The 26,380-nt window shown below is 44.5% G+C and overlaps 2 protein-coding genes and 2 pseudogenes across 7 annotated transcripts in view; 2 read left to right on the forward strand and 2 right to left on the reverse strand.

Annotated features, from left to right (window-relative positions):
• LOC140846754 (anthrax toxin receptor-like) overlaps nt 1-6,977 on the reverse strand; it is a 50,993-nt gene extending 44,016 nt beyond the window's left edge. For 3 of the 4 annotated variants that reach the window (XR_012126144.1, XM_073224431.1, XM_073224426.1), the window contains exon 1: nt 6,841-6,917. Coding sequence is in view for 3 of the 4 variants with exons in the window: in XM_073224431.1 (XP_073080532.1) it covers nt 6,841-6,902 (62 nt within the window). In the remaining variant the exon portion in view is untranslated. Of the gene's footprint in view, nt 1-6,840 lie in introns of all 4 variants that reach the window. The other variant, XM_073224432.1, reaches the window with a different exon arrangement.
• Nucleotides 6,978-7,045: 68 nt separating this feature from the next.
• On the forward strand, nt 7,046-17,110 carry LOC140846757 (ankyrin repeat domain-containing protein 66-like). 3 transcript variants are annotated; one of them, XR_012126146.1, is made up of 5 exons: nt 7,046-7,240; nt 13,070-13,243; nt 14,858-15,086; nt 16,385-16,466; nt 16,796-17,110. XR_012126146.1 is itself a non-coding variant. In XM_073224438.1 (4 exons), exons 2-4 carry the CDS (start codon nt 13,081-13,083, stop codon nt 16,836-16,838), a joined length of 435 nt encoding a protein of 144 aa, XP_073080539.1. In that variant the 5' UTR covers nt 7,046-7,240; nt 13,070-13,080; the 3' UTR covers nt 16,839-17,110. The 3 variants fall into 3 exon arrangements, 2 of the variants coding, with proteins under 2 accessions (XP_073080539.1, XP_073080540.1); XM_073224438.1 differs by lacking the exon at nt 16,385-16,466; XM_073224439.1 differs by lacking the exon at nt 16,385-16,466 and having other exon boundaries at nt 7,057-7,240; nt 13,073-13,243.
• LOC140846716 (antigen peptide transporter 1-like) lies at nt 15,205-22,049 on the reverse strand (annotated as a pseudogene).
• LOC108405342 (proteasome subunit beta type-9-like) lies at nt 20,898-25,946 on the forward strand (annotated as a pseudogene).
• The last annotated feature ends 434 nt before the right edge of the window (nt 25,947-26,380 follow it).

Here is a 26,380-nt window from a genome sequence, read left to right on the forward strand (position 1 = left end):
GAAGGGAGGGGCTCGTGGGCCGCCGCGCCCCGCCCCCACCCCTGCGCCCGTTTTCGAACTTTGTGGTATTTCGCACAGACCTGCGAGCCCAGGCGGCTTCCCGCACCGCCTCGCCCCCTAGGGACGTGCAGCACGCCCTGCAGGTACTGCTGCCCTTGAATCTATGGTAACCACAAATCCAAACCCTGCAATACGCGTTAGCATTAGTAAGTACGCATCTAACGATAATCACCGTAAATGTAAATGAACTAAATCCACCAACCAAAAGACACAGAGTTACAGAGTGGATAAAAAAGCAAGACCCATCTATATGCTGCCTACAAGAGACTCACTTCAAACCCAAAACATACAGACCAAAAGTGAAGGGATGGAAAAAGATATTTCTGTGGGACCCCCAGAAAGTCAGCTTGACCTAACTCACTCCATTTTGCAAAGCCTAGCCTAACTAACTCCATTTTGTACTAAAAACCCCATCCTAAGCAAAATAGGACAGAGGAAGTACCCTGCTCCTGGAAAAATAAGAGGCTAGAAATAATCAGCAATGAGCTTAAAAGTTATAATAAACTTGGGAAAGCCCCTAAATTGTTTTTACTACATCTGCTAACTGTTTTGATACATCTGCTAACTGTTTTTGCTGCATCTGCTACATTCTAAAAGTATAAAAGCAAAAAGGGAACTTTGTTCAGGGTCTCAGATTGTGTCCTGTGTTCTGACAGCTGCTGAGACCCTAGTTCGAACTAGCAATAAAGACTTGTTTTGTTTTTGCATCTCGCGACTGAGCTTGGTGACTGCAACTCCGCACAGGGACTCAAGGAAATGGGGCACATTTCATGCAAACAATAGGGAGAAAACAATCAGGTGTTCCAGTACCTGTATCAGACAAAATAGACTTCAAAACAAAGAAAGTAACAAGAGATAAAGAAGGACATAACATAATGATAAAGGAGTCAGTCCAACAAGAGGATATAACCATTATAAATATATATGCACCCAGCACAGGAGCACCTACATATGTGAAATAAATACTAACAGAATTAAAAGGGGAAATCGAATGCAATGCATTCATTTTAGGAGACTTCAACACACCACTCAAACAACAGATCAACCAGACAGAAAATAAGTAAGGACACAGAGGTACTGAATGACACCCTAGACTAGAACAGAAGGATCTAACACACATCTACAGAACTCTACACCCAAAACTGTAGGATACAGATTCTTCTCAAGTGCACATGGAACATTGTCAAGAATACATCGTATACTAGGCAACAAAAAGAGCCTCAGTAAATTCAAAAAGATTGAACTTGTACCAACCACCTTCTCAGACCACAAAGGTATGAAACAAGAAATAAATTATGCAAAGAAAACGAAAAAGCCCACAAATACATGGAGGCTTAACAACATGCTCCTAAATAACCAATGAATCAATGACCAAATAAAAACAGAGAACAAGCAATATATGGAGACAAATGACAACAATTCAACAATGCAAAAATCTGTGGGATACAGTGAGGGCTGTGCTAAGAGGGAAGTATACTGTAATACAGTCATACCTCAGGAAAGAACAATAATCCCATATGAACAGTCTAAACTCACAATTAATGAAACTAAAAGAGAAGAAAAATTGAGGCCCAAAGTCAGAAGAAGGAGGGACATGATAAAGATTAGAGCAGAAAAAAATAAAATCGAGAAAAATAAAACAATAGAAAGTAATCGATGAAAGCAGGAGCTAGTTCTTTGATAAAATAAATAAACTCCTAGTCAGACTTCTCAGGAAAAAAAGAGAGTCTACACACATACACAAAATCAGAAATGAGAAATGAAAAATCACTACAGATGCCACAGAAAAAAAATTATTAGAGAATACTATGAAAAATTATATGCTAACAAACTGCATATCCTAGAAGAAATGAACAACTTTCAAGTAAAGTACATTTTCTAGAAAAGTACATTTTCTAGAAAAGTACATTCTCTGTGGCCTATCACCACATGGGCAAAAGACCCTAGCAAGGCTGGCCCAGGGAGAAACAGAAAATCTGAACAGACCAATTACCAGCAATGAAATTGAATTCGCACTCAACACACTACCTAAGAACAAAGCTCCTGGACCACATGGTTTCACTGCTGAAGTTTATCAAACATTTAGTGAAGACCCGAATACCCACCCTGCTTAAAGTTTTCCAAAAAGTAGAAGAGGAGGGACTTACACTCATTCTATGAGGCCAGCATCACTCTAATGCTAAAACCAGGCAAAGACACCACAAAAAAAAAAAATCACAGGCCAATATCCCTGATGAATATAGATGCAAAAATACTCAACAAAATACTCCAAACCAAATTCAAAAATACATCAGAAAGATCATCCATCATGATCAAGTAGGATTTATTCCAGGGATGCAAGGATGGTACATTTGAAAACCTATCATCATCATCAAACACCACATCCACAAAAAGGACAAAAACCACATGATCATCTCCATAGATGCTGAAAAACTATTCAACAAAATTCAACATCCATTTATGATAAAAACTCTCAACAAAATGGGAATAGAGGGCAAGTACCTCAACATAATAAAGGCCATATAGGACAAACCCACAGCCAACATCATACTTAACAGAGAGAAGCTGAAAGCTTTTCCTTTAAGATAGGAAATAAGGATGCCCACTCTCCCCCCTTTTATTCAACATAGTTCTGGAGTTCCTAGCCATGGCAATCAGACAACACAAAGAAATAAAAGGTATCCAGACTGGTAAGGAAGAAGTTAAACTGTCACTGTTTGCAGATGACATGATATTGTACATAAAAATTTGTTGTGAATTTGTTTCCCACAGGGACTTCCTAGAGGCAGTTAAGCCAGAGGCAGTAGGTCCACAGAAGATGATGGAAAAGATGAAATGTCTGGGCAAAGGCTGCTAGGTGGAAGGGGTACCAGGTACCAAAACAGTGATACAGAGCCTGTGTATAAGCTCCATCCAAAAATCAGCATGTAAGAGAGCTACACAGACCCACATTCAAGTTGCGTAGCACCCAGTAGAAGCTGAGAGGGATACCACAGCTGTGTCTATGAAGGACACAAGATGGCAAAATGACACCTTAGAGAAAATACAGCCAATCTGAACGTCCTTATTCACCCGAACAAGATTTTGCACCTCATGCTGGATTGGCACACATCTCCAGCTTGTGCAGATCAGCAGCGATGCTGGAATCCTAGACCCAACACATTATTCTTGTTCAGTCTGATCCCAGGGATGGCTCATGATTTTAACCAAGGTCTTCCTTCCTAAGAGGGTCCCTGAAAGCTCCTATGAGATGGGTGTAGCCAGAAGGGGACAAAGGAATTAGGAGCCACAAGTGGAACCCAATTCTCATCTTCCTTGTCCCAGAGGCAGGGAAGCCTGGAGCTTGCCAGAGATAGGGGCCCTGGTAATCACACCATCAGGTACAGAGGGCTCTCTGCTCTCACTGTCGACTCTGAAGAGGAGGCAGACAGATTTGGCCTACAGATGCTTAAGCCCTCTGAGCCTCAGTTTCCTTGCTTGCAAACTACATTCAGACTTGGTATTGGGAATGATGAGGCAATATTTACAAAACACCTAGAACAATTCCTGATGCACAAAGGCATTCAGCAAATATCTCATTTCCTTCTTGCCCCTGTCAGTTCTCAGGTGCCCATTCTGTCCCCCTTGCTGCATTGCCTCTTTTACAAGTATTGCTTTGAAATAGAAACTGCATCATTTCCCAGGTAGGGAAGCCTTAACTTCAATAACTTTTGCATGTGACTTTGACTTACCATCTCGGGATAAGATGTAGCAGAGTAGGTAAGAACATGACTACGGCAACCAAATCACTCGGTTGTCCGACTGGCTTTGTAACCCTAGACAAGTTTTTTGATTACCATGTGCCTGAGTTTGCTTTTCTGTAAAGATGGCATCATTATGGTACCTGCCCCATACAAACTTGGTAATGTATGTTACAGCACGGAGAACAAAGCCTATATAGGTTTGTTACGATCATCTTTCTCAGAATTGGAGGGTGGTAGAAGAGAATCAAACCACAGTGTTGGGAGCAAGGGACAACAGTAAGCAGTAAACATGCAAGGAAGCGGCACAGGGCCCAGCCCACACTTGAACTTAAGGTCGCTGTGCGTCTCCTTTATATACTGAGCTTGGCCAGCATGGGGTAGATAGTTGGAGAGGAATTAAAACACTGCAGTGTGACTCATTAAATGAGTTAATGTCAGTGGGTCTCAACATTCTCATCTATAAAATGAGTTTTTGACTGATGATTTCCAGAGTCCCTTCCTTATCTAAAAATGGCTGTGAGTCTCTGGAGAATTGCTTCATGGAAGCCACCTCAGTCAGAAATTTTAGTTCCAATGCTTGAGCCAGGGTGACCAAAGGGCAATGACTGACCCACAGATATTGCCCAGAGGCCTCTGTGGCCTATCACCACATGGGCAAAAGACTCTCAAGGGTATATTTTTGACATTGACCCCGAATGAAATACTCATTCAGTCACAAGGGCACACTGGCATCACTGGAAAGCCCTTACCACACAAATTCAGTATTCCATTTGCAGATGCTACAACTTGTACTGTACAAAGAGTTAGTATTTCTGTAAGGATTTAACTTTGTCTTATCTTTATATGGCCTTGTGTGCTATTTGTGTCAGATGTTTAATTTTATAAAAATATATCCTTTGTGGTTACTTCTTCCTTTTGCTTAAATGTAACAGAAGTATCTCCCTTCACTCTTGACTTATGAGAAATCTTGGGGGCTCCTCCCTTTGGTTACCTCACTCCCTGGCCAGCTCATGGCCTATCAAAAAGTTAGGTGTCAGAAACCTATTATCAGAGGAAGGAAACATGTAGTTGGGGATGTGGCCCCAGACACAAGCAGTTTGCTAATGGTAACAGCTACAAATTCTTACCTACTATCCCCTAGTAGATGACAAGGATGGCAGGGCTCTGTCCTTGTACACATACATCACTCAAGGCATATTAGCTACTTATCAAATGTATGGTAGATGGAATTGAGCTGACCTGGAACTGTTATGAAACTCAGAAAGCTCCATATGACCCTGAGCTCTTTGAGGGTGGGCCTGGGATTGCATGTCAGTCTTTGTCAGCCTGTAATGGACCGCCATGACACCCTGCCTTCTTCGGTTGACCGTCATCGCTAGCCACATGCTTCCCCTTTAGCTTCTGTGAGGCTGTGTTCTCCTGGTTTCCTCCTACCTTTCTGGAAGGGCTTCTTAATCTCCTTTAAAATTCTTCCTAGTCTACCAGATCTCAGAAGGATAGTAGGCCTCAGAGCAGGGGTCTCCTCTGTACCTGCAGTCCCAAGTGTGTAACTCCATAGCTCTAAAGCTTCAATATTTATTTGATATTTAGCCCTAGACTCGTCTTCAATAACTTGGATGTTTTACAGAACTTAACACATTCAAAACAGAACATGTAATTGAACTACCCTCCTACGACACAAACCCGCCCCGCCCTTGGTCACCACCACACCACTACATGTCACCATCCTCCCAACAAGCCAGTCAAACCAGAAACTCAACCATCACCTTTGAGTCTTCCATTTCCCTCACTATTCATGTGTAATCCACTGACAAATCCTGTTAATATTTTCACCTAAATAATTCTTGATTTCATTTGCCTTTCTATATCTCCACTGCCAAATATACCCAGCCACGAGCGCTTCTCGACTGGGCTCCAGCAACAGCCTCCTTGGTGGTCTTCCTGCTCTCGATCTTGTCTCCCTCCCTTCAGTCCATTTTCCATGAAGAAGCCAAAGTGACCTTCAGAAACTATGTAAATTGACCATCTTGTTCCTTGCTTAAAACCTTTCATTCAGTATTTAGCACACATAACGTCGGGGGGTCACAGGGAAGGCAGTACAGCACAGAGAAGACAAGTAGGGACTCTATAGCATCTTACTATACTGATGGACAGTGACTACAACGGGGTGTGTTTTGGGGGACTTGATAATATGGGTGAATGTAATAACCACAATGTTGCTCATGAGAAACCTTTATAAGATTGTATATCAATGATACCTTAATTAAAAAATAAATAAATAAAACCTTGCATTCAGTGACTTCTCTTTGTACTTGGAATAAAATCCAAACTCCCCACCATGTCCTGGAAGACTGCATGACCTTGCCCTTGCCTATACTAAACGAATCTTTTCTTCTTGTCCCACACCCCTTGCTGCATCCTCCTCTTCTTTATTCTCACTTCAGCCGAGCTCTTTGCCTCCCTCTGCTTGGACACCTCCCCCAGCTCCTCAGACGCTCCTCTTATGCCAGGTCTCACCTGCCACTGCCTCACGGCATCCATGACCACCCCCTTCTCCCATTATTCTCTGTCCCTGTACCTTGTCTGTTCATGGTACTTACACACGCTACACTTTCACAAATATACATTTATTTGTCTTCTTCCTTATTGCCTTTTTCTTCGGACTCTAAGCTCAAACGAGTGCCTTGTTCTCCACAAGCCCAGTACAGTGTCTGGCAGATAAAGGCATTAAATAAATACACGTGGGAAGAAAGGTAGGCGAGAAATGGAAGGAAAAACAGAACTGGGAGGAGGAGGAGTAGGAGGAGAAGGAAGGAAAAGAGAGGACAGAGTGAGAGACGGAGGAAGGTCTTTGAGATGAGCATCTTCATAAAACAGCAAGAGCTTAGAGTGAGGGAGCAAAGAGGGGAGGCGAGGAGAGAGCACCTGAAGTTTTCCTCCCTCCCTTCTGTGCTCTCTCCTGTTCATGTACTTTGTAGGTTGTCCTCGCTAGTCGTCTTGCATAGCCCTTTGAGAAAGGCGTCAAAGCTTCACTTACTGGTGAGAAGAAAGAGGCTCAGCCAAGTGAAGGGCCACCGCTCCCCACCCGCAAGATCTCATAGCTGGTTCTGCATGTGGGCGGTGGGGCGCGGCTCCTTTTCTTCCCTCCTCCACAGTGGCTTACGTCCTTCGCAGTGTCTGTGGACTGGCAATGTTTTTTTGATCAAATGCTATCTGAAGAAAACCTCGGAAGGACCACACTTGGAAGCGGACTGGACCTGCCGCACAGCTTCTGTGCGTTGCAGACCGACAGTAAGCCCGCCACCAGCCCACAGCCTGTGAGGCTGACGGTGACTGGCAGCCTCGCTAAGGGGGGCGGGCTCAGTCTCCATGGTGTGCGGCGCACAAGACTAGCAGCAGCCTGCCTGCCGGCTCCCAGCGCCTCAGATCTCAGGACAGTGAGTATTTTTATATTACCCCTGTCTTCAGATGTATTTATTAGAATTTACATTTACTGGCTACTTTTTTACATTGAGACACCTGTACCAGAAAGACAGAAATTCAACTTCACTAATCAGATTTACAAGGATTCATGTAAAGGGAAATTTGCTGAAGTCATTCAAAGGCTAGTGAATTGTAAGTTTTCCATAAATACATTTTTGGTTTTCTTAAGAAAGCCTCTAATAGTATCATTTATTTATTTGAACAGCTTTATTGAGATTATTCACATACCATAAATCCATCTATTTAAGGTACACAATTCTGTGATTTTTAAATATATTAGAAGTTGTGAAAGCATCACCCTCCACTAATTCTAGAACATTCATCACCCTCAAAAAGAAATCCTATAGTTATTAACAGTCACTTACAGCCATCCACCTCTCCCCAATCCCAGACAACCAATAATCTACTTTCTGTTTCTGTGGATTTGCCTATTCTGGACATTTCACATAAGTGGCATCATATAATATGTGGTCTTTTGTGATTGGCTTCTTCCACTTAACATGTTTTCAAGGTTCATCCATGTTGTACCAGGTGTCAGTACTTTGCTCCTTTTTTATTGGTAAATAACACTCTATTGTATGAATATTCCACATTTATTTATGCATTCATCCATTAGTGGACATGGGATGTTTCCACTTTCTGGCTACTAGAATAATGCTGCCACAAACATTTGTGTACAAGTTTTTGTATGGACATGTTTTTCTTTCTTTTAAGTAAAAACCTAGGACTGGAGTTATAGGTTATGTGATAACTCTAAATTTAACCATTTAAAGAACAACTACACTGCTTTCCAAAGTGGCTGCACCATTTTATATTCCACCACAGTGTATGACGTTCCAATTTCTCCACATCCTCAACAACACTTGTTTTTGTTTTTGTTTTCTTTTTTTAATTTTAATATCATTGATATACAATCACATGAGCAACACTGTGGTTTACTAGATTCCCCCTATTATCAAGTCCCCACCGCAAACCACATTACAGTCACTGTCCATCAGTGTAGTAAGATGCTATAGAGTCACTGCTTGTCTTCTCTGTGCTATACTGCCTTCCCCATGCTCCCCCCCTAGGTTGTGTGTGCTCATCGTAATGCCCCTTATTCCCCTTCTCCCTCCCTTCCCACCAATCCTCCTCAGTCTCTTTCCCTTTGGCAACTGTTAGTCCATTCTTCAGTTCTGTGAATCTGCTGCTGTTTTGTTCCTTCCATTTTTGCTTTGTTCTTATGCTCCACAGATGAGTGAAATCATTTGGTACTTGTCTTTCTCCACCTGGCTTATTTCACTGAGCATAACACCCTCTAGCTCCATCCATGTTGTTGCAAATGGTAGGATTTGTTTTCTTCTTATGGCTGAATAATATTCCATTGTGTATATGTACCATATCTTCTTTATCCATTCATCCACTGATGGACACTTACATTGCTTCCATTTCTTGCCTATTGTAAATAGTGCTGCAATAAACATAGGGGTGCATATGTTGTTTTGAAACAGGGCTCCTGCATTCTTAGGGTAAATTCGTAGGAGTGGAATTCCTGGGTCAAATGGTATTTCTGATTTTAGTTTTTTGAGAAACTTCCATACTGCTTTCCACAATGGTTGAACTAGTTTACATTCCCACCAGCAGTGTAGGAGGGTTCCCCTTTCTCCACATCCTCACCAGCATTTGTTGTTCCTAGTCTTTTCTATGTTAGCCATCCTAACTGGCATGAGGTGATATCTCATTGTGGTTTTAATTTGCATTTCCCTGATAATTAGCGATGTGGGGCATCTTTTCATGTGCCTGTTGGCCATCTGAATTTCTTCATTGAAGAAGTGTCTGTTCATATACTCTGTCCATTTTTTAATAGGGTTATTTGCTTTCTGGGTGTTGAGGTGTGTGAGTACTTTATATATTTTGGATGTTAACCCCTTGTCGGATATGTCATTTACAAACATATTCTCCCATACTGTAGGATGCCTTCTTATTCTGCTGATAGTGTCCTTTGCTGTACAGAAGCTTTTTAGCATGATATACTCTGATTTGTTCATTTCTGATTTTGTATCCCTTGCCTGAGGAGATGCTTTCAGGAAAAAGCTGCTCATGTTTATATTCAGGAGATTTTTGCCTGTCTTTTCTTTTAAGAGTTTTATGGTTTCATGACTTACATTCAGGTCTTTGATCCATTTTGAGTTTACTTTTGTGTATGGGTTTAGACGATATCCCAGTTTCATTCTCTTGCGTGCAGCTGTCCAGTTTTGCCAATACCAGTTGTTGAAGAGGCTGTCATTTCCCCATTGTATATCCACGGCTCCTGTATCATATATTAATTGACTATATATGCTTCGGTTTATATCTGTTGTTCGTCTTTTTAATTATAGTTATCCTAGAGGGTGTGAAGTGGTGTCTCATTGTGGTTTTGATTTGCATTTCCCTAATAATGATCTTGAACATTTTTATATGCTTTTTGGCTATTTGCATATGTTTTTGAGAAACTTTCGTATGTTTTATTTTTATTTGGCTCTTTTTAACTAAATTTTTTATTATTCAGTTGTAATGTATGTGTGTGTATATATATATATATATATATATAATGTGTGTGTATATATATACATATATACCCTGAATACAAGTTCTTTATCAGATATATGATTTGTAAATATTTTCTCCTATTCCATGGTTGTTTTTTTCATTTTCTCAAAGGTATCATTTACAGAAAAAACATTTTAATTTTGCTGCAATCCAATTTATCTAATTTTTTCTTTTGTTCTTATGCTTTTGTTGTTACATTCATGAACCATTGCCTGCCCCAATGTGATGTGCTGCCATTATTGTCTTCTAGGAGTTTACATTGAGGTCTTATAGATTGATTGGCCAATTGTGTCACTACCACTAAAAAAAAAACTGTTCATTCCCTACTTAATTTTCCTGATACCTTTGTTGAACATCAATTGACTATAGATGTAAGGTTTATTTCTAGACTCTCAATTCTTTTCCATTGCTCTGTCTACCTTTATCAAACACTTTCTGCCACCTTGTTCTCTTTGTATATGCACATAATATACTTTGTACCACACTGTCTTGATTACTGTAGCTTTGTAGTAAGTTTAGAAATCAGGAATGGTGAGTCTTCCTACTTTCTTCTTCTTTTTCAAGATTGGTTTGGCTCTCTGAGTCCCCTGCATGTCTATATGAGATTTTAGGATCATTTCATCAATTCCTCTGCAAATAAATTTAGGCACCCATTGAACACACCTACTTGAATTATAATTCATCTGTGAGAAGTTGTGGAGTTTCCTTGGTATGAACTCATACGTGGAACAAATGGAGTGGGTCTAAGTGAAACCCACTGAAAAGTTTGTGTGAAAGGCAAGCAAAAAGGCTTCCAGCCACTGATTCTAAAAACGGTTTGGTTTTTCATGATACCTGCACGTTGGAAACCCTCTTCTACTTCTGTTTACTACTTTATTTTGTCATTGATCAAATGCTCCAGTGTAAAGGTATTCTACCAAAACAAACAAGCCCAAAAGACAAAATGCATCCTGTGCCATCTTGTCTCCTAACATGTACTGAGCACCCACTTAATGCAGAAAGGCATGCGTGTCCTACACATTCAGAGGTTCTGGGACCCATTTGGGCCTCTCCCGTGGTCCTTCAACAGGAAACAACCTCCACATCCTTACTGCCTTACATCACATCCCCAGTCTCGCTCACTGCTGTCTCTCCCCTGCCTTACAGCCAAAGGGAGAGATTGCTACTCAAATTGTGGTCTGTGAACCAGTGGTTGCTATGGGGACTTTTGTACAAATGCAGAATCTCAAGCCCCATCCCAGACCTACTGAATCACAATCTGCAATTTAACAAGATTGCAAATGCTTTATATATACCAGAGATTGGTAAACTATGGTTACTGGCCAAAACTGGCTTGCTCCCTGCTTTTGTAGGCCTTGGAGAACCTCACAGCTGTGCCTAGCTGTTACCCAGAGCCCTGCTGGTCACCACCTACACTTTAGGGACTCTGCTGTTGGCAACTGCTGGGCACTGAGCAGTAGAATCCCAGTCCAGTCAAATCACCTTGCTTCCCACCACCTGTCAACTTGAGATGGCTGGACTCTTGGAGAGGAAAGAGGCCAGGCTGGGATGTAGGCATCCCCAGGGCAGAGTGAAAGTGACCATCCCACAGCTCAGGCCTGCTCAGTCACGTTGCTCTTTGTTCTAAGAATGTCTGCAGCTGAGGGCTACTGGGCAGAAAGCATGCTCACCCACTCCCGCCAACCATTCCCTCTGTCCCCAGAAAATCTCCACCTTCATAGCACCCAGGGCACTGCCTGTTCATTACGTTACTCACTCCTCTCCCACTATCGGATTGTCATCATAGTCCGCGTGTATCAGACCCATGTGGAGGGCTTACTACATACAGATGGCTGGCTCCCCATCCACCCCAGTTTCTAATTCGGTGGTCTGATTTTGGGCCCAATAATTTGCATTTCTCATAAATTCCTGGCTGATATTGCAGCTGCTGGGGCTCAGTTTGTATGATTGACTCCAAATTCTTCCCGAGATCTCAACTTAAATATTGAGATCAAAGAGACATTCCCACTGACCCCACCTTAAGTGGCTCTCTCCTCATCCTTTGTGTTTGTGTGTGTGTGTGTGTGTGTGTGTGTGTGTGTGTGTGTGTGTGTGTGTGTGGTCTATCTCAGCCCCTTCTTGTTGACTAGAATCTGAAACAATCTAAATGTACTTTTCATGCTATTTTGAAGGGATCTCTTTACTCATGCATGATTTTGTAACATCATACACTTGTCACATGGAAAATACCGGTTCATGAAATTATTCAGACTTCCCAAATGCTGACACGTCTCATTATACGATATTTTATGATCATTTTTATTAAGTCGTATAATCAAGGATTGTAATTTAATACAAATAATTCCTACTTCTTTAGTTTGTTTTGTGAAACTAGTTTAGGTATTATTTATTTACTTATTTATTTATTCTTACTATGCATGTGTGGTGGTGAAGAATGTCAGAATCCCATGACTGCAATATCCAGTATGGTGTCACTGCCCACAGCTTGCTTCTTGCTAAGGCACCAGCAGTTTCTACATCATTACTTTTGAACCATCAGAACAATTGTCAGGACAGCGAACAAGGCCAATGACATTGTAATATTTTAATGAAAATACTTTGGCCTCATGGATCCCCTGAAAGAAACCTAGGAATTCCTAAGCATATGTAGACTATATTTAGAGAACTGCTGGTCTTAATATTAAAAAGAACTGTCAGCATTTTATTCATATGTTACATCTTGTCCACCTCCTAAATTGGTATAGTGTAAATATTTAATTTCCTTGGAACATCTGCTCTGTATCCAATACAAACTTTTCCCATGGATTGTCACTGTATCCTCACAACAATCCTGGCAAATTAGATCCATTCTATGGATGAGAAAGGTAAAGCACAGCATACACAACTAACTCAGGGTCACACTACTAGCACTTTGGAGCAAGAGTAGGAAAAAGCACTGGAAAATGGGTTAAGGCCAAATAGCAAATGCCAGCCTGTGACTTTAGCCTATAATCCTGTAGTCAGAGGGGAAACATTGATAGTTTTGGGGTAGGGGACTGGCATACACTAACCAGAGGAGCGAAGATCCAAATACACTCAGCAGAGCGCACACACAAAGCAACGCTGGGTGCAAATATACGGGATGAGCAGGAAAATAGATGACAAAGAAGCCTGTGGAATCACTCACTAGCAATACAGTTGTAGAGAATTTCCTAAGCGGCATGTTTTTCCTACAGTAGTTGTTGTCATGGAGTTGGCCAGAATGTCAGACCTGACAAAGCTCCACCAAGCAGTGGCTGCAGGAGACGGCAATTCGGTGAGAAAGATTTTGAAGAGAGGTCTCTGTGACCCAAACTATAAGGATATGGACTGGAACGACAGAACCCCACTTCACTGGGCTGCGATTAACGGTGAGTGGGAAATGCCTAGGGAAGAATCCAGCCCTTTGTGTCCATTTGTGAAATCACCAGTCAGTCGTCTGTATGGGGGAGCAGAAAATGAGAGCTGGATGGGACATTTCATTCCCGGCACCACCACTGGCTCATTGTAGCACCATAAATGAGTTATTTAACATCCTTAGGCCTTAGTTTATTCATCTATGTAACGGGAATCTTGTGGTGAGGATTCAGTAAGATAATGGGTGCATCGTGGCTAACACATAGTCTGCTCTCAGTTAATATTAGCCCTCTTCCCTCTTGACCTCTGGCAGGAATGGAGTATCGTTCCTGTGGGACAAGGACTGTGTCTTGTCCATTGCTGGGTCCCCCGTGCCTAACACAGCTCAGTTATGTGATGGGAGGGCAACAGGGGCAAAAATTCAGCCAGTGGTCGTATCAAGGCCTTTGGCAATAGAACACCAATGAAGAATGTCAAGTAAGAAAGTGCTCTAGTAAGCTTCACTTTTTAAAAATTTGTTTTTATTCCACTATGGAGGATGGATTGGAAGGAAGCAAGACTGGCTGCAGAGAAATCAGTTGGGAGAATTTTAAAGAAATTTAAGTACAAAGTGATGGTAGCTGTATCAAAGCAGCTTTTAATGAACATTTGCTATATGCTGGACACTATGCTGTGTACTTGATGTCTGCAATTTTATTTGCACCTCACAAAAACTCAGGAAGCCATGATAATACCCTTAATTAAGCAATGATGACACTGAGCCTCAGATGGTTGTTCTTGTCAGGGGTGCCACAGTTAGCCAGTGGCACTTATTGTCAGGTCTGAAGCCATTATCTATTGGACTGGAAAGCCTGTGCTCTTAGTCTGTGCTAACTGTAATGTAAGTGGGACTTAAAATATTTTTTATTGAGATATTATTGACATACAGCATCCTATCAGTTTCAGGTGTACAATACAATATTATTAGCTATAGTTTCCATGCTGTACATTACATCTCCAGGACTTATTTAGCTTATAACTGGAAGTTTGTACCTTTTGACCCCCTTCACCTAATTCATCCTCCACCTCCACCTCCAGCCTCTGCCTATGGCAACCCTCAATCTGTTCTCTGTATCTATGAATTTGGTTTTTGTTTTTTAAGATTCCATATATAGGTGAGATCATACAGTATTTGTATTTCTGTCTGACTCATTTCACTGAGCATCATGCCCTCAAGTTCTATCCATGTTGTCACAATATACTTGCTTTTTAAATCAGCACCGAGACTGCCTGAAGCCGAGTAAGCCTTGCCAGCCAGCAAAGGCAAGTGTAGAGTGACTTGGGAGAGAAAACAAGATTCCCAGGAATGGCCTGCGGGAATGGGCGGGGCCGAGGGGTGTTCTAGAAGAAGTCTAGGGAATAGTGGATGGCCTCCAACCCCAGGTGGGAGCAAGGTTCACAGGGCAAGGATGGAGCACTGAGTCCCCGGAAGGAGAGCGGGAGAAGAAGGGAGGAGGGGTTGATGCTAAGGAATTGGCTGGGCCTGCCAATGTCTCCCCTCCTTTGTGCTATCTAGGTGAGCCCTGGCCTTAATCCAGCAGAGACGTTTCAATCTTAACCTCCTCCTGTTTCTTCTTGATAAACTGAAGGGCATTTGGACGTGATGCAGCTCTTAATAGAATATGGAGCCAGGCCCTGCCTGGTAACTGATGTGGGCTGGACCCCAGCTCACTTTGCAGCTGAGTCAGGCCATCTGAATGTGCTCAAAATTCTCCATGCACTGCATGCCGCCATCGACGCCCCCGACTTCTTTGGAGACACACCAAAGAGGATTGCGCAGATCTATGGGCAGAAAGCCTGTGTGGCATTCCTGGAGAAGTAAGTTTCATTTATTTCCAGCCACAGAAAGGACAGAAACAGGAGCCTGTGATCAAGGTCTTTTCCAACTCAGCGGTCTCAGGTCAATGAAAATGAAATGAGAAAATCCAGCCAAATGTTGTTTGAGTTGTTTTTCATTAAATTTTCACTGAGGTGACTAGTTTGGGGTATAAACTGCATTGTTTTAGATTATGTAAAATCTATTGTTTTTAAATTACACAAATTGTAATAATTGTAACACACATAATTATTATAATTTTGATTATATAATTGTTATAATTATTGTTTTAAATTATACAAAAATTATATCAGATAATAGAGGTGGGACACCAGGTTTGAAAATGGAACATGGGACAAGATTTGTATATTCACATTAACTGTGTGACCTTGGACAAGTTAAGTCTCCTGTCTGATCCTCAGGTTCCTCATATTTAAAATGAGACAGGTGAATTAGGCTATCATCCTTAAGGGCCCTTCTGCCTTTTAAAACTTCTATTCATCTGTGAATCTCTACTCACACACTCACCAAAGATAAGAACTTCCCTAATATTTGTTAATATTTTGTCAGCTAAGAATTCAAATAGAATTAAGTATCCATTATGTACCTGAGAATTACAGCTCTAGAAAGGATGGAAATAAAATTTAGGAATTTGTGATTTGGTTAATAAGTAATTTATGCAACAGACAGTAAAGTAGCAAAGTGAAGGCAGCACTGCTTGAAAACTGAACTGAGATCGATAGCGAATCGATCCATAGGGCAGTTCTTGGTGAGCAGGGGGAGTGACAGTGAGATGCCTTTCTAAGAACTTGAAAATAAAATTATTTTCAGAAACTTAGACTATCAAATCTTTGCCTGCAATGAGATTAGTCATCTGTAGGAGTAACTAAGGAGACCGTCTCTGGAAAGCGGTGTCCTACATGTAAAATATTCAAAATCATAATCGAGGTGATTTGTGGAACCAAGAAGCAGAACCGTGACCCCGACTCAAAGACTCTTCCTTCTCCCCCATCCTGCTCTCACTGCCTGCATTCAGGGACCTCCTCCATGCGGCTCAGCAACATTGTTCTCCAAACTTTTTAAAGCTCTAATATACCACTAGGCAACCATTGCTCCCTTTCTTCATTTACCAGCTCCTGGATCATCACACAGGTATTTGAGGGCATCGGGACCTCTTCTCATCCAACTTCTTTCCCTCCCAAACTGTCACCTCCCTCTAGGCTCACCGCCTGCATGTGGACGCCACCCCTTCCCCTCTCTTCCTGATATTCTTAAATTCCCATCTCCTGTCCTTCTGTAGTGTCTGAACCAGGGTTCACGCACTTGGATCGGTCTCTGTCTTCTCCATTCCAAAGCTTAGTCTGCTGGAGAAAAGCCCACAGGTAAGTAGATGGGTGGGTACCACCAGAACTTCTAGGATTTTTATCTTCAGCTGAGCCCCCAGAATAGCTTGGCTGTTTACCTAAAAGTTAGATTGGCTGTCTATTGACAATCGACAATTCCAAGTCCCCTTCACATTCAGCATCTCCTGCAGAAGGTATAGTTTCTACTTCACAGAGAACACTGAAGCCTGGGTATACATTTTAAACCTCTATTACCTATATATTGTATATACATGTACATCTTTCCCTTCTTACCTTGCTGCCCATCATTCTATAAGAAGTCTCATCCCCCATCCAGACCCTTGATCCAGTCCTTTGTCTCCTTTCAGATCATCATTTCTCCTGGGTTACGGCAGGAAGTGCAACAGGTAGAAAAGAAGAATGAATCAGAGCCCTCATGGAGTCTTACTTGGTCACACAGCTGAAGCCTCATCATCCTCATCCCCATCGTCATCTTGTCGGGAGCTTTCTGCTCTTCGCCACAGGCTTTCCTCAATGTAATGTCATCTGATATTCATATCAAGAGCCCTATAAACAAGGCTATACTACTCATATTATTTTAAATGAGGAAACAGTCTCAGAGAAGGTACGTTACTAGCCCATGGGTGCTGAGCTAGTAAATAAATGGCAGTATGAAGCCAGAACCTTCTGATTCCTGGCCCAACTCTCGGTTACATCACAGATGCCCCTCATCCTTGGCTTCTGCTATCCCCATGGCCCTCACTAGTACATCCACATATTTCTGAGCATGAAGGAGGCCAGGGTGTGGGGATTTATGGCTCCCTGAGTGCTCCAGGAGAGGCAAGGGAAGGCCCTAGGACTGGAATACATGGCATCTCACTAAAAAGCAGGTTTGGTGGATTTGGGGTACCATAGTAAAAGGAAGCATCAAGCGTGCCCAGAAAGGGGGAGGCAGGTAGGTACACCAAGTAGGCTTATCGAGCCTCAGTTTGCTAGCTGAGAACACCAGACCAACCACTGCCCAGTGGAGGAGTGTGGAGCAGGGTCGGGGAAGGAAATGGAGTCAAGGTGTATTGGGACAAGGGAAAAGGCATTCATCTCCGAGTGCTCACAGTAGTGGTCCACAGGCCGACAGCAAAGGCCAGGGCCTCCTTCTGGCTAAGTGTCTTCATTTCCTGCAGCTTTTGCCTAATCTTCTGGGCCTCACCCTCCTCATTGGCAAAGCTCTGGACTGTAGGCATCACTGACAGAACCTCAATGGCCACCCGGCTGGACTCTGCCAGAGATTCCTGCACCTGTGCTGCCAGCACCTGAGGAGACACAGACAAGAGACATCACACAGGGCTGGCAAATCGTAAAGGGCACTGGTACCTGAGTTATGTGGTTGGAGATTAAAGGTAAAAAGATGCAGATGAAAGAGAAAAGAGAAAGGGGCGTGGTTATACTCCCTGGCTACTAAAGAGATACAGAGGGAAGGCAATGACTCAGAAGGGGAACAGGGGATCATATTCTTGAGAATGGTGATCATATTCTTAAAGACAGATTATGGGCAGAAGTTAGAAGAGAAGACACAGAGAATATGAAGCTCAGCACTGAACAATCTGGGGATACAGGTGACAGGGATAGGGAGCCCCATGAAGACAGGGAATCGGTGAGGAACGAGTCCATCATGTCTGTGTAAGTTGAGGGTTTGTGTAAGTTGAGGCAACTCCCTGGACGTACCTGGTGCCATTTTCCAAGCTTCTTGGGCAGAAGGAAAAGCAGAGGCAGGATGACCATGGTGAGGGAGAGCAACCCCCAGAGCATGAGGCCCAGCAGACACAGCCCACGCACCAGGTACCACACAGCAACATGCTCAGCTTCTCACTCAGAGACTCACTCAGGGAGGACGTGTCCGCTGTAACCCGAGATGTGATGGCGCCTGCCAGGCGTTGGGGAGAAGAGAGTGGAGTGAATGAGAGGCTCAGAGTGACGGGAGGGACAAGCAATGAGCTGAGCTGTGCTGGCAAGGGGTGTCCCCATGCTCTGAGGACTCTGCGGAAAACAAGGTCAGGGGATGGGACGATGGGGATCTCAGTGCAGGGAGAATAACATTAGAGAGGAAGAGCCAGGCCAAAGGCCTTCATTTTAACAATAAGGAAACTGACGCCCATGTGAATTAACACTCTGGCAGATTTTTGTTCCTTTCAGAGCCTGTATACCCCATGCCACACTCATAAGCAGGAAGAGCTCACGCTCACTTAACAGAGCCAGGGAAAAACAGAGAGTGCTGCTAGAAGGCTGTCCAGGAAACTGTGCCAAGCACTGGATTGGGAATCAAGAGACAGATTCACTCTCCCCAAATTCACCTCTACCTAAGCGTGACTATACAGGCTTCAGCATTTAGGGTCTAGGCCTATTTCCTTTTTTGCAAAATGAGGAGGCAGTTGGACTCTGTGATCTCAAAATTTCCAGGTTTGAAATTCTGTAGTTTCTGTCTAAATACACATACAGAGATAAGTTTACGGAAAAATCTTGGATAGAAAAGTTAAGTTTTTCTGAAGATAAAATACAATATTTTGCTCTTGAGGTATAAGAAATGAGAATTTGTGTGTGTGTATGTGTGTGTGTGTGTGTGTGTGTGAGAGAGAGAGAGAGAGAGAGAGAGAGGAAGGTTATAAGTAAAAGCAGATGCATATGGATACAAACAGTACATGGATGTATAATGAATTTCATGAGATACCTGTTTGGGTCTCTTGGAAAAACTGTTTCCTGCTGCAGGACAGCCCGAAACACCTCTCCCTTCAAGTGGCTATGCGCGCGGCCCATGGTGCCATTGTAGATCCCATCACCCATGAACTCCAGCACTGCATTAGAGATGGAGACAAGGGGGTCAGCATGTGTTCAGGGGACAGAGAGAAGGTCCTAGGAATCCCCAAGGAAGTGCACAGGGTCCCCACTTCTCAGCCTTCCATCCTCAGCCCACAGACCTGACTACAGTGAGAAAGGACATGAGAGTTACATTTCGAAACAGTGAGAAAGGACATGAGAGTTACATTTCGAGTGAAGGCAGAGGCTGCCTTATCTTGTAAAATCCAGTCGGTGAAGTGGCCAGTGAAGAACGGAATGGCCATCTCCCCTGGGAAGGGATAGAAGAGATGGGTCAGGCACAAATATCAAGTCTAAGCAGGGCGGTTCCAACCCTACTGCTCCTGGGCCACCCCTCTTTCACACTTGGCCATTATCAGGGAGGGCATCAGCAGAAAGCGGACACAAGGGACACAACCTTGCACCTTAGCAGGCCATCCTGGAACTCACAACCCTGAGGCCCCACCAGACCTTTAGGGGTTTAATTAGGGAGGCTGGAGATCATAGGATGTGTTATGAGTCCAAAGAAAGAACTGGGTGGCCAATGAAGCAATGCCTGGCAGCACTGAGTCCAGTGGAAAGGTCTACCCTGGAAAGGTCTGCTCAAGACCCGAGCTGGGTGGCCTTCTCTTGACTCACATCTTCCAGAACCCACACTAACCTATCTCACTGACCATTACTCTTAATTCCTACCCAGTCCCCTAGTGTCCCTCCTGCTCCTCCTGCATTCCCCTTACCGACACAGGAAAGGACCAACAGGCCCAGAACGAGCGGCAGGCGCCGTATGTTCGAGCCCAGGCAGCCAAGAAACCGGCGCACCGCGTCTGCAGATTCCCCTTGACCTTCGCGTACCCAAAGGCTCCCGAGCCTGCGCCATAGAGCAGCTGCGGGCAGCACTGCAGAGTAGCTGAGGGCGAAGGCGTCGAGGCGACATCCCCAGTGCAGCAGCCTGGTGCTGTGAGAGTCCCTGGGGACTCCCCAGGGGCCCAGCTCTCGGAGCACGGCAAGTACCGGCAGCTCCGCCGCCAGGGACTCCGAAGCAGCCAGCCAGCCTAGAACTCCTGCGCTTCCGCTCTTGGAGCCATTCATCGCCCTAAGGTCCCCGCGGGCCCCCAGTCCCAGCACAGCCCAGCGGCTCAGGCCCACCTCCCCAGACCCGAAGCAGCGGCAGCGTGGAGGGCACCAAGGAGAATATTCTGGGCAGCTCCGGCCGGAGCCGCACCCAGTCGCCTAGAAGCAGCAGCGTGGTCTCCAGCCACGGCAGGGAAGCTCGGGAGAGGTAGAGGCACCCGCTGGGCGCGGGGAACCCTGAGCCGGCCACTGGCGCGCGCGCACTCATCCCGGAATCGCGCCCAGGCCTGGGGCTCCCTGGCGTCCCCGCCAAGCTGGAAGCCCTCGTAAGCTGGAGAGGGCGCGGAATGGGCGGCAGGGGAAGGAAATGGGCGGGCCAAGGCGGGACGCTCGGGAAGTCCCGGGAACCGGTCGATTCTGGTCGCGCTACTTGGAAGGGAGCCGCGTAAGGGAAAAGAAAACGAAAGCAGCCGCAGGCTGGCTAGATCCGCCCACGTCGGAAAGTGGCCAACCCAGACTATTTTGGGCGACGGCACTTAATTCAGATATGAGGCTCTGGGAAGCAGCTTCGTCCATCTTACGCATCAGTCCCTCCTTTCCTTGCTGCCTCCTGCAAAGATTCACTTGTCGGAACCCGCTCACCCCAGCCTGGGCGGGTTCTTTCGTCACCCGTCTTTGGGCAGACCTGCCAGACTCGGTTTAGCGGCCGGGGTCAGGCCTGGCGGAGAGAACCCAGGCGCCCCCTGGCGGGCGTGGAGAAGGGGCGGAGCTGCAGGCCGCGCGCAGCGCGCTGTCCCAGGTCGGAAACCAGCGCCCCAAAGGAGGAGCGCGGCGCAGAGATGCTGCCGACCGGAGCACCAACCGGGGATTTACCCCGGGCTGGAGAAGTCTACACTGGGGTAATGAGTCTGGGCTTGAGCGTTAGCAGAAGGCTGGAGGAGGTGGAGCGACGGGGTACCCTAGAAGCGCCTGGAAGTAAATGCGGAGACTAACAAGAGTGAGGAGGTAGTTTGTAGTAGCCGGAGCTTGCAATGGGTACAGGGCGTCTGTACTCTGCAGGGGATCACCTAGGGGTCCGAGAAGGGCCTGGACAAGTGAGGCTGGTGGAGAAGGGGTGCTTTGGCTTTTAGCTGGAAGCGTCAAGGGGAAGCTGTTCTAAAGCGCTTTCGCCTTCTCTCTGGACTAGAGAGAGGGGCTGGTTAAATCAAGGGAGGGGTGGAGAAGGTGCAGAGATGAGGAAATGGTGCCCTGAGTGAAGTAGGACCGCCCTTGGGAGAGGGTAATACTGGCACTGATTGAGACAAGACAGCTCAGCACACAGACCTTTGATAAACTGGCCACTGAGCAATTCACAGCACCCTGATAATGGGGGTTCCATGTGAGCGGGTGGTGCCCTGGCCCAGCTCAGCCCAGGAAGGCCCCTGCCTGGCCAATGTGCTGCCATGCTCCCTTCCCTGAGTCTTCAATACCCACTCCCAGCACATGATGGGGAATTGTGCCCAACCTGGGCACCTGGGGAAGATGGCAGCCCAAGGCTGGCAGCTTCACCTCCCAGACTTACTGCCACCACGCTTGGCCTGGGGGCAGATTTGTTTCTGAGGAATGACCTCTAAGATGGGGTTGTCACTATTCTCTGGCCCTCCATTCATAGTAAGTCTGTACGTCAGAAAGCACACTCAGGGTGATATCCCTGGGGGCCAGCATAACTTATGGGGTGGTGAGAAAGAGCAATAAAACCATTTATAAGTAGAAAAATGCCCCTTACTGCCAGATGAGCCGTGGAAGGTAGGAAGTGGAAGCCAAAACAAGGGAGGGCAGCGAGACCAGGACTTTAGCCCCACGTCTGCTATTAATTCTCTGTGACCTTGGACAAGTCAGTTGCCTTCTCTAAGGCTGTTTCCTCATTTGAACCAAGGAGCTCTATGGCTCTTCCCAACTGAACAGTAGAGTAAGAGACGTTCGCTCTTCCTTAATTATCTTCCTTAATTTATTTTCTTGACCTAGAAAGGTCAGTGTAAACTACCTAGTCAGATCCTCTCTTGGTATTGATCTTGTTCCCTGGCTACTGAGATATCTATTTACCTCTTGATGAGAAATCCATAAATGAGACCTTTATTTTAAACCATTTCACATGTTCCATGCTGCTTTCCTCCTTCCTTGACATGTGGCCCTGCTAATCATCGACCCCCTCCATGTTTTCTGTTGTTCAATAAACTGAATTATGTGGCCTGTCCCTGTAGTGCACAGGTGTAAAGGAATAGGGGCTGAGAAGTGGATAAGAGACAGATTTGAGGGGCCTCCTTCCATCTATGTTTAGATAGAGAAAATATAGTTCTGCCAAGCAGATATTCTGGTTTCTCATCCATCACACGTTGAACGAATTTTGTCTTCCTCCCTCTTGGCCAGTTTCCTCGCAAGCAAAATAAGTATATGAGCTTAGATCATAAATATGACTTGCTTTATGTTCCATACAACATGTAACTCCTCCAGATGGTTAATAGCAAAGAAAATTGATAAAAATAACAGAATTCTTAATTTAGTGTTTTCTGTTATTAGAAAGTCTAAGCCTGAAAATAAGTCTAATTTTGATCATTATTTTCAGTGTTTCGCTTATTTGAGATGAATTTTTGCTTCCTGCTTTCACCCAAGCATTAAATGTCTGTGGCTGTCCTCTAGCCAAATAAATTTGAGAAACACTGGATGATGAACCTCAACAATTCTGGCAGCTCTAATGCTGGTGACTGTTGGCTCCTTCCCGACAGAGAGGCTGTGATAAACCGAGTGTCTGACAAGCTGTCCCCCCTACACCAGTGCATCTACTGTGCTCTCTCTGGTTCGGCTGCTGATGCCCAGGCGGTGGCCGACATGGCCACTTACCAGCTGGAGCTCCATGGGTATGAAGCTGTGGGGTCTTCAGTGCACACCTACTAGAGCGCCCCCCAGCCAAGGAGCCCCTGTACAGTGTCCTGTTCCAAGAACCTTGTGGTGCAAAATGAAAAGTTCTCGTTTGGGCTCCTGCTTTCCCTGGCTTTGAACTGGCACTTGAATCTCTCAAAGCTGGTTTCTACGTCTGTAGGTTGGAGATAATGAACAGTACCAACCTCGCCTCCCCCGCCAGATGGTTATTTTGAGAATTAAATGATAACACGTGAAAATGGTTTGAGAACTGTAAATCACTGTCCTCACATAAATAATGAGGCAGATACCACTTCAGCAGTTTATTTAAAATAATAATAATAATAATAATAATAAAGGGAGAAATGTGGGATCCACATATAAATCAAGTATAAAAATCAAACGATTATTCATATTTGACCTGATTGTTTATAGTTCATAATGTGTGATCAAAACTGAAAGTTTCCGTGATGAATGCCCTTGTACTGTTCACCATGTAAGAACTTATTCACTATGTAAGAATTCGTTCACTATGTAAGAACTTGTTCGTTATGCTTCAGAAGATTGGAGACTGAAGAGAACTAAGCTTGAGATGGATTAATGATTGTGCATTGAGCATTGACCCCCCTATACAGAATTTTATTGTTAACAACCATTTGATCAATAAATATGAGAGATGCCCTCTCAAAAAAAATAATAAATATAATTTAAAAAATAAATAAATAATAATAATAAGGCAGAAAATGATCGTGTGGCCCACCATAATACCAGGCAGTTACCAAGGGGGAAACCAAGGTCACTGGGGTAGAAGTGAAGCTTATCTGCTTTTACCCACATGGGCAGGGCCCCTGCAGCATTATGTCACAAGGCCAGGGGGAAAGGGTAGTTGGGACAGAGTAAAGGAGGGGTACAGTTGAAATCTTCTTACCAATCAGTGGCGTGAGACTCTAGTTCCCCTGCACCTGTGGGAGGAGAGCTGGGGTTTGAACTCTTGTCAGTTTCAGGTGTCACCTGGCAGGGATAATGGGAATGGCACAGGAGGGTGGAAGGTCAGGAATTTATGTTGACCTCTGTTACTAACATTTCCTTTAGCTTGAAACTGGAAGAACCTCCTCTTGTTCTGGCTGCTGCAAACGTGCTGAAGAAAATCGTTTATAAATACCGGGAGGACCTATCTGCACATCTTATGGTACCTGGCTGGGACAACATGAAGGGGGCCAGGTGAGTCTCTCCTAATGCACTGCTTCCCTTGGGGTTCCCCACTCCCCTATGGAGGGAGATGGAGGTTACACGTCATTCTAGCAATAAATTCCAAAGACACTGCCTCTAAAAACAAGTATAGTTTCAACTGGTGGGGCCGTGAACTAGGGGGGCTTCACTGCAGAGTGTGCAGACCACCTGCTTGTCTCAGTGGCAGGGAGCAGATTGATGCTTCTACAGTCTGACTTGAGGATACCTCCCCCAGGTATATGGCACCCTGGGAGGAATGCTGATCCGACAGCCCTTTGCCATTGGTGGTTTTGGCAGCACCTACATCTACGGTTATGTGGATGCAGCATATAAACCAGGCATGTCCCTGGAGGAGTGCAGGCGCTTCATCACGGAAGGTAACTAGCCAAGTAGAAGAGTGCCTGAGGAGGGTTTTTTTAACATGGGAAGGAAGTAAAGTTAAGAAAAGGAATACATGGGTGACCTTTTAATTTAATGTCCAAACTGGGACACTTTTCAGAGCAAAAGGGGGCAGGAGAAAGGCTAAACTAGATGGGACTTCAGAACAGAAAGCATAAACCAGGGTTGTTCTGAGTACACCGAATTAAGACACATGTTTGGTTACTGTAAGAACCAGTGTTGTGCTGGAACTGGCTCGGGCCAGCTCATGGGGGCCAATTGTTAAATATTCAAGGATTTCTGAGCTGCATTTCAAATCAATCAGGGTGGGAGTATTGAGACCATGGACATCAGGAGATGCCACACATGAACCTACATATGAGTGAACACCACTAAATATTCATCTCGAGGAGATGGGTTTAGAGGTCTGAAAGTGGAAATAGGTGCGTGGACAAGATGAAAATGAAAAGATCTTTGAAGATAAGCCATTGTCTCTCCCTCTCTCCAACTTGAAACCCTCTGCAGCTATTGCTCTGGCCATGAGCAGGGATGGCTCTAGTGGGGGTGTCATCTACCTGGTCACTATTACAGCTGCTGGTGTGGACCATCGAGTAATCCTGGGCAATGAGCTGCTGAAATTCCATGATGAGTAACACTTCTCACACTTCGTTTCTTTACTTTGTAATAAACTTTCTTGGACTAGAACCCTGGTATCGTCAATGGGAAATGGGTGCCCAAGGAGACAAACCTTAGGGGAGGGGGTTCTTCCCTCCCAGAGGTGACTAAAAGATCTTTCCCAGAGGAAGGAATGGGGGAATGTACTAGAATTAGAAAAAGCCCTGTACACAACAGCATACACTGAGTGATGCTGAAATATCAGAAACAATAAAACTTCTCGTTCTGACACCCAAGGGAAGAGAGTACAAGTGAGGAGTTGGGAATCATTCCTTGAAGGCTAACGGGTGGGTGGATAGGACAGCTACACACGTGAGAGTTAGCTAGGAGCACTAGCAAACTCACATGTAAAGGAATTCCTATCGTAATGTACATAATGCACATGAAAGGTCAATGTAAGACAAAGGTTAACTATCTGAGAAGCACTTGTGAATCTCAATAGCAACAATAACTAAAAAAAAAAACCACTACATTTATGGAACCAAGCATTGTGCTAAATGCTTATAAACTTTAGAACCCAAGAACCTTTACATAGGTACTACTATTTAAGGACAGGTGGAGGCTTAGAAAGATTAAGTCCCTTGATCAAAGTCACAGCAAGTTCAAAAGCTGAGATCTGGAGTTTAGTTTTACCATATGCCCATCTTCAACTACTACCGAAAACTCCGTTCCCTCAAGTTTCATGTACCATCTTCTCCTTGAAGTCTAAGTAACTGTGTTAAACAAACCTTCTGGTCCTATCTTTGCCATGCACTTCCCGAGCGACAGGACAAGTTAGGACAAATTATTCCCCTTCTGTGAGCCTTCCTTTCCTTTTCTGTCAAATAAAGGTGTTGAGTGACTTCTAAGATAATTTA

The sequence above is a fragment of the Manis javanica genome, chromosome 16 (assembly GCF_040802235.1).
Source record: "Manis javanica isolate MJ-LG chromosome 16, MJ_LKY, whole genome shotgun sequence".
In the NCBI taxonomy this organism is placed as follows: Eukaryota; Metazoa; Chordata; class Mammalia; order Pholidota; family Manidae; genus Manis; species Manis javanica.